General features: G+C 40.2%; 1 protein-coding gene across 1 annotated transcript; it reads right to left on the bottom strand.

The window, feature by feature from the left end:
- Window positions 1–5271: 5271 nt before the first annotated feature.
- LOC136830061 (uncharacterized) lies at window positions 5272–8027 on the bottom strand. The gene is made up of 2 exons (XM_067089267.1): window positions 7466–8027; window positions 5272–5788 (listed from the first exon to the last, which is right to left on the bottom strand). The coding sequence occupies exons 1-2, from the start codon at window positions 7763–7765 to the stop codon at window positions 5612–5614; spliced, it is 477 nt and encodes a 158-aa protein (XP_066945368.1). The 5' UTR covers window positions 7766–8027; the 3' UTR covers window positions 5272–5611.
- Between the last annotated feature and the right edge of the window lie 416 nt (window positions 8028–8443).

Genomic DNA, 8443 nt, shown 5'->3' with positions numbered 1-8443 from the left:
GAAAATGATTTTCAGGAACAAGGCAAGTCCTATTTCTTGTTTTCTCCTAAGGTAAAATTCCTTAATTTCTTAGCTTGCTTTATTGTGTTTTATTTGAATTTTTATGTTCTCATTGAACTTCTGAAAATACCTTTATCTAAAAACGTCAAGTGGGGTGAGGAGGTACTATATATGAAAAGTAGCTTATTCATAAGAAAACATGCGCAAAGGTATGAACTTAATCAGAACGAGACAGGGAAATGGCCTAAATTTGCATATTGCCCTGGTCATCCCCTCAAATAACTGTGATCAAGTAACCAAGCAAGAACTGTCAATAGACATCTAAAGACTTCATTCTTGTTCGCTCGCTAAAAATACATTTTCAGCAAAAAAAAAAAAATTGCATGACTTTATTGGATATAAGTCTTGAGGGGAAAAAACGACGTGTCTTCTTGCAAATCTACAATTCATTTTGGAAAAATAACTAACTGGGATCTCTCTGTGTGAGTTTAATCCATGCAAAGGACTTGGAGTGTGGGGAGTCCAGTGTCGGGTGTCAGCCTTAACGGGCTATTATGGGGAAGGCCCATGGTCAAGGGCACAGTATCTGCCTAAGCCCCAAGATGCAGTCATTATCATGAGTGTTGGTTGCAATGTGGTTTCATTATTGAAGCACTGAGGGAGGGGATGGGGGTGAGTGGACACCTCAAGAAATCCAGCCCACCTTCCCACCCCTGCATAAGTGAAATTCAAATGGAGGATAAATACAGGTGTTATCATTGGCAGAGCACCATCACAAAAACATCAAAGCATCAGAAAAGAACACAGCATACTGCTCTCAATGACCATTGAATTTCTACTTAATGCACGTAATGAAGATCACTTCTAAGGACTAGTTGTGAAGACAGGGTATCAAGTTAGTTACACGTATCAGAAGGAAACAAGTCAACTCTGCCGGTTTAACGGCAGGTACTCTGCTTATGCCAGCTCGGGAGAGATTCTAACAAAGATAAAGCTAGATATGAACTGGAAGAAAAATAATTAGAAAGAGAGCAAGGGACAGCAAGGCGCTACATTCCTTTTGCAAACACCTTCAAATCCTTTCGCTAGCTTTAACAGTTTCTCTTTACTCGCACATATTAAGCAACTTCTCACTAATATTTATTCCATTTCCCTGACTTCTTATACACTCCATGGAGACTTAATGTGCACTGGTTTCAGACCCACTTTTAGGCCAAACCAATAGCTCTCCCACCTACGTACTGTATATCCACTGTGCTTTCAGCATAAACAGGTTAATTAACTTTAACCAAATTGTCCTCTATATCAGGCATCTCCAAACCTCCCTAGAGGCCATGTCTGGCTTAACACAAGATTTTATCAAGCGCAGCCAACTGAAACAACTCCGTCACAAGTTGAGCAAGTGCAGATCTGTCAGTTGTGTTCTGTCATACCTCCTTAATTAAGCCTATGTGGGGCATGTTGGGTTCGTATAGATTTTTTAATGTTATGTAAATTTTCTTATTAATTGCTTTAATCTGGTATCTATTTCGACTTTTGCTTCAAGCAGAAAATGTCCAAATAAAGTTCGTTACTCCTCTTCTCTTCTATCTAGTTTATACCAACAAATTATTTCCCCCGCTTTTTTCCTCGCACTTTGCTCATTCCCAAGTATGCTAATGAATATGCCTCTTGGGAAACCATGGATTAATAACAACCAAAGCCATTCCAAACACCTTTCCATAAGACTTCCAGCAGGCATTCCATAACTATGGAAAGATTTACTCGATAAAAAAACATAATTTTTCACCCTCATTCATTTCCATTCTTTGATTATAAACATTTTCACAAAAAGACATTTTACCTCAAATCCACCAACTTCATTGTCAATATTGAAATTGTAAAAAAATAAAAATTCATGTAACAAGACTTGTGCTTGGAATCCAGCAACAGTGCAAGTGGTAGACCTGAGTTCAACAATAAACTTTCGTCTAGTGTTTTTGGACCACTCGAGAAATTCACCACTTTACCATGACTAAATTATTCTTCACAAGTTTTTTTTTTTTTTTTTTAATATAGTCTGTGATGTTCATGTACCGAATCTGTATATTATGCTCCCGAGTGTATTCTTTACTAAGAATTTCTAATTTTTTATATGGGAGAGTCAATTCATTGCCTTCCTCCGCTTGTGGAAGACAGGCTTCGCTTAGGGTGACGGGAAAAAAAAACATGGAGACTACAATGCAGACGAAAGACTTACATATAACAAAAAAACAAAACAAAAAAAAAAGAGTTAAACAGAGAAGACATTTTCCACTTCCAAGTAATAATCAGTTTGGCAATACAAAGGAGCACAAGGAGTTTTCAATTCGCACAGTTAAGGGAAATGACCCCTGTGAGGACTGGTGGTCAGATCATTGGTCTTCGTGATCAATGCAGCTTCGGTTATATGAACTTCCGAAGCCAACGATCAGGAAGAATTGCACAGCCCGGCAACTTTTAATCACATACATAGGACCAACTACAGCAAGGACTGGGATGCATTACAAATTGTTTCTAGAATTACGTGTTGATTAAAGGTCAGATAACAGAAAGGGTTTTGGAAGACAAGCAATATAAATCTGTCACAAGAGTCAATGGAAACATAATACTGACCACATTTTGGGATTATATACCAAAGATTAACACTTGATCCAGGGGGCTTAGCTGGAGCTTAATTAACCCCATATCCCATAAATGCCTGTGGTTTAGAAACCTATTAAATCGACAGGGCGCCTGTAGCCAAACAGACCATTACAGTGTGAAAACGGGGGTAGACGCTACATGAAATATTAAGCTCTTCTGTTTTCACTTTTATTATTAAAAAAAAAAAAACTTTCATTGCATTCTCTATTTACATTTCATACACAGTTTGTAACTAGCCGGATATTTGCCTCAAAATTGAACATCATTTGTTAAAGAAATAAAAATACAGCCCACATTTGTAACCACCCAAATTATTAGAAATGAAATATAGCCCATGATATTGAGAGATGCGTGGCAATAGAAGGAGAGTGAGCTGTGACCCGCATTAACCATCCTTGTGTCCCTTCATGAATGACAGGGGGTCGTCCCCCCTTGGGCAATATCAGACTGTCATCTACTCTGGCTGCTCCCCTAGTTTCAAGAGACACCACCGTGGCTCACAGAAATATTTCCCCAAATAATCCTTCAAGAGCACAAGCCGATGGAGAAGAGGACCCCACTGTGACAATGGTCACTAAAGAACGCCATACTAAAAACACAGCAGAAACTTTCACCGGACACCCGATGATCACACAGCGATGGATTCCATCTCCCTCCACAGGAATTCCCACAGAAGATAGCGTCTTATAGGAATCAAATGTCCGTGTCCTGCAGAGGCCTACACATCCTCATAAACAAAGGCAACCATTGGTCTCCTTGCATTCCTTATGCCCTTCTTTGTAGTTGTTTGCGTAGGACTAGGGGAAGCATGCACTTGACGGTTAGTAATAGCACAGTGAAAACTCACCTCTTAAGGTACGCAAGGCTCGGCAGCGGTACCTGATGTCTAAGCTTTATACAAAAGAATACGTAGAAAATGTAATTAAACAAAAATATTGTTAAAGTATATGAAAGTCAATCGCAGAATTTGATAGAAATATTTATCATTAATGTTCCAGCAGAAAGAATGAAAATGTGTAATTATGAAAATAATGTAAATATTGTACAAAGAAAATTTAAAGAAAAAGAAAGAAATAAGTTCGGCTTCAGTCCACACTTCCATATAACCTGTGGGAAATTCTAGTCGCTGCTTGATCTGCAATGTAAGGACTTGAGGCTCAATTCTTCAGACCTACATTAATGCTGTTCCCTTGTGTTAAGCAGACCTGACGTCGAAGAAGCCACTTACTGTAGGTCATAGACAGTAGCCAGACACACAGAAGCACTGCTAAGCTTAAGCACCAATTAAATTAGCAGGTGTTGCATAGGCGAGTGTAGGGAAGTGACGATTGAGTTTGTTTAGCAAATACAGAAGTAAACTATTTTTGAGAAAAGGCATAAAGTTTGAAATAATGATTGATTTTACCTAACCCTTAATACATGTTTCAAGGGGACAAATGAAGTAATCCTTTTTTACTCAATTGTCTCTATTATGGAAGGCTATTGTGTTAGTGAAATTCAATTCCTTTTATTGCACATTTAAAGGAAATCCGTAAACAATAAGTCAAATTTCTATAATTTTTGCGTCATAAAGAAAGCTCCTTGTTTATCTGTCCTGCTGTGAATTATTTTCAAGAAAGTCCTTGGACAGGCGTCAAACGATGTGATTATTATGTTATTGTGTTTTGTAAACCATATTATTATTGGGGCTAAGTCGCCGGACAAATGTTAAGCCACGTCCACACGGTCGAGCTGTGCCTGACAGGCTGTGCCTGGCAGGGCAAAGTCTGCAGACTATGCCCGCGTAGGTGTCCACACAGCTGTCTGTGGTGGTTGGAGGGCAGTCGGACGCCAGCAGTTGTAAGCGAGTGGTTAAATTACGGTACGATCACCATGGTTCGCGCCATACTTAGAAAGAAGATAGCACTGTATTCTGTCATAATTGGTGCCTGCATTAAAAAGAAAAACGAGATCACAGAGACGTGTTTGGTGCCGGGAGTGGTTGCAGAGGCGTGAAAGAATGGGTAGCTCTGTGACAATCCTACGTGAATTGCAGGAGGAAAATGAAACTTTGTTCCGCAATTACGTGCGGATGGACATAAACAGTTTTTATACACTTGTATCGAAAGTGGAGGGCTACATTCAGAGGCAAGAGACAAATATGAGGCAAAGCATTTCACCAGCAGCACGTGTAGAGGCAACTCTCAGATACCTGGCTACTGGATGTTGCTACACATCCCTTCAATACAGTACGAGGATATCCAAGCAGAGTCTGTCCATCATCATACCAGAAACCTGTGATGCTATATATGAAGCTCTGAAGGATGATTACATGAAGGTAAGTTATGTAGATAGTAATGAGATTCTACAAATGAAATTGTGAGAAATCCATGTATACATTGAGCCATAAACTATACCATACTCGTACCATGAGGTTCCACTCTCCCAAATAAACCCTATACACAAAACACCACCGTGCCAATCACAGACATAATGTTCTATTTAGGGTAATAATATATCACTTCATATTAAATGCCTGTATTTGTTTATGAAAAGTACTACATAACGTATACCCTGGAAATATATTACATATGCTATGTAGTAGTATCATATGTAATACGACAAATTATCTAGTACATATTGCACCTTTACCAAATTATCAAAGAATCTTTATTTATACAACTTGCATGTACCACTTACTTGCTAATTTCTTTCCTATTCGGTGCACATTTTAATCCAGTCGTATCTACTCACCTGCTCCACCCCTGACATGTTTCACTTTATTCGGTCAACTTTGTCGACGATGTTAGTTACCGAGTTGACCCATACATATTACATCATGAATTAGTTTTTCGGCATATATTTTATTGTCGCCATGCATCTGTCGCAGACCGTTTGCGACAACATTACCAAAATCATCTTCGCAGTCGTGTGTAGATGGCAATGCATTCAGTTGTTGGAGAGCTTGTCATATAAGTTTATCTGTGTCGTCCGATACCCTAACCTTCTTGGTAGGTCTTGTCCTAGCGGGTGACACAGGAGACTGTTCGCGTATACAGGTATTGTCCGTACGACTGCAAGAAGTTGGTCGTGTCGAAGCTCTGGGAGAATCCTGTAGCTCCAGGAGAAGGGGATCAGTATAAATCTGTGAAATAAAAGTGGTTTGATTATATGTGTCATCTTGACATAGTGATCCCGCTGCCTTGACCTATACAAGCACACCTGTATTATTATTATTATTATTATTATTATTATTATTATTAGTAGTAGTAGTAGTAGTAGTAGTAGTAGTAGTAGTATAGTATTATTATTATTATTAGTAGTAGTAGTAGTATAGTATCATTAGTAGTAGTAGTAGTAGTAGTAGTAGTATAGTTGTAGTATAGTAGTAGTAGCAACCAATGGTAAAAATAATAGGACTTAATGAGACACACACACACACACACACACACACACACACACACATTCAGCTGTCGGGAGAGCAGGAGGAGGAGAAACTGTAAAAAGAGAAGGTGAAGGAGGAAAGGACTCCTTGTATTTAATAGTTACTGGTATACTTGCAGGTACCTACAACCCCGGGAGAATGGATGTGTGTGGCACAGGGATTTTTACAAGATGGAACTTCCCCCAACTGTCTAGGAGCCATAGATGGGAAACATATATTGATAAGGCCTCCACAAGACAGCGGGTCGTATTTCTTCAATTATAAGGGTACCCACAGCATTGTCTTACTGGCAGTATGTGATGCTAATCTGGAATTTCTCTATGTAGACATTGGTGCAAATGGGAGAGTTTCAGATGGTGGAGTGTGGAACAACAGTGATCTCTGCCGTCGTATTGCAAACAACACTGCAGGCCTACCAACGGACAAACATGTTCCTGGGAGTGATAGAATCTTGCCTTACGTATTTGTGGCAGACGATGCTTTCCAACTGCAGAGGCATATAATGAAACCCTTTCCACACCAAAACCAAACACGACAGGAAAGAATTTTTTCTTATAGACTTTCCAGGGCCAGGCGCACTGTTGAGAATGCATTTGGCATTCTCACTAATCGGTTTAGGGTGTTTTTAACGCCAATTAGTCTATCCCCTGGGAAAATTGAAAAGTTGTCCTTGCATGCACAGCACTGCATAACTACCACACCTGAGGGAGCTGTGGACTCGGAGGATTTTCGTAGGGGAACAATAATTCCTGGTGAATGGCGCGTAGCACCGCAGTTGTTGGAGTTGCAACGATGTGGTTCGGGATCTACCACTATTGGCAACAATATCCGTACCCAGTACATGGACTACTTCAATGCAGAGGGTGCTGTGCAATGGCAATATAGAATGGCAAATGTATAATGGTGTAGGTGCCCCTCCCCATTTCCCCATTCCTTCCCCGCACTCACCACCTCGCCCTCTATACCCTGTCACACTTTTCCCTCATCCCCTCGTTATCCACCATCACTTTTGTTATCAACACTCCCTCTATCACATTTACATACAAATTATGTATCAGGAAATATTGTTGATGGGAATATTGTTCATGCTGTGATTTTTTGTACCTTATGATAAAAATAAATTCAGACACTGAATACATATTAAAAGAGTGGGACTATGAAATGCTTGTTTAACGTGAACCAGTGCAGTCTCTCTTAACTCAAGACACCTATTTTACATGGTAAAACTAGCTGATTTTGTAATATACCTATACCCTCATGTGAGGCATATGATTGAAACTTGGTTATATACTGAGAGAGAGAGAGAGAGAGAGAGAGAGAGAGAGAGAGAGAGAGAGAGAGAGAGAGAGAGAGAGAGAATATTAAGTACATACGCACCTCGGAATCAGAAACATCCTCGGATACTGTTTCTGTAGTCTGGTTGGTCGCGGTGCTTGGCATATTTGACACAGCTGGCCGCACATAATCACCATCATTCAGGAATGACAATATGTCAAAGCACCACAACTTGGGTGTATAAGTCTCATCTGACCCAGCTCCTGATTTCTTCGAGTTGCACATTAGCCTCAATTCTCGCCGATGTTGGTTTCTGAGGGTATCCAATTTCTTGTTTACTTCATTAACACTCCTGCTAGTGTCTTGTCGTGACCAATATGCACTAGTACTCGGTGTGGACATGGTGTACGAATAACGCGGTAGTCAGTGGATCTGCCTCCACCTTACCTCGTGCGTTTGGCAGTGACGGGAGACCTCGAGCCACTGCCCTCTATTGGCGCCGGAAGCGGATAGTTTGATGGTTTGCCCACTGAAACTGCTCGGACAAGGGCAAAGCCTTCGTGCCCGACAGACACTGCTCGACCGTGTGGACGTGGCTTTAGAGAAAGGAGTAATGGTTTTTATCACTTTCTCATACGTTTCAGTTGACAGTGTATTATTGTCAATGTTATTTTGCATAAACTGTTTCCGTGAATTGTTTAGGTTAAGGTTTGTGCCCGAGTGAGTGTTTGTTTGCCCGACTAACCCTTCTGGACAGACTCGGAGTGAGATTTTGAAACAGATTTCCTGATTCCCGTTTTTAATTTTGCCTTACTCTTGAATTTGATTATTGCAATTAAAGATTTAATTATAAGGAGTAATGTAATGTAACCTACATTTATTTTCGCGGCCGGTTGAAAGTGTTTTCCCTCTTCGAGAGCTAACATGGAATATCCCTGTGGTCACGGGATTGTTATTGCTACTGCGATTTTAATAAGGCCTTGTCCTGGAGTGTCAATTCAAAGTTCTGTAGAGCTGCGGTACGCGTTCCTCACTCTTTAGACTGGATGTATCCTATCTCCCGAGAGAGAGAGAGAGAGA

The sequence above is a fragment of the Macrobrachium rosenbergii genome, chromosome 46 (genome assembly GCF_040412425.1).
Source record: "Macrobrachium rosenbergii isolate ZJJX-2024 chromosome 46, ASM4041242v1, whole genome shotgun sequence".
NCBI classification, from domain to species: Eukaryota; Metazoa; Arthropoda; class Malacostraca; order Decapoda; family Palaemonidae; genus Macrobrachium; species Macrobrachium rosenbergii.
Note: the sequence above shows the minus strand (reverse complement) of the source record. Positions and strands in the feature narration are given on the sequence as shown.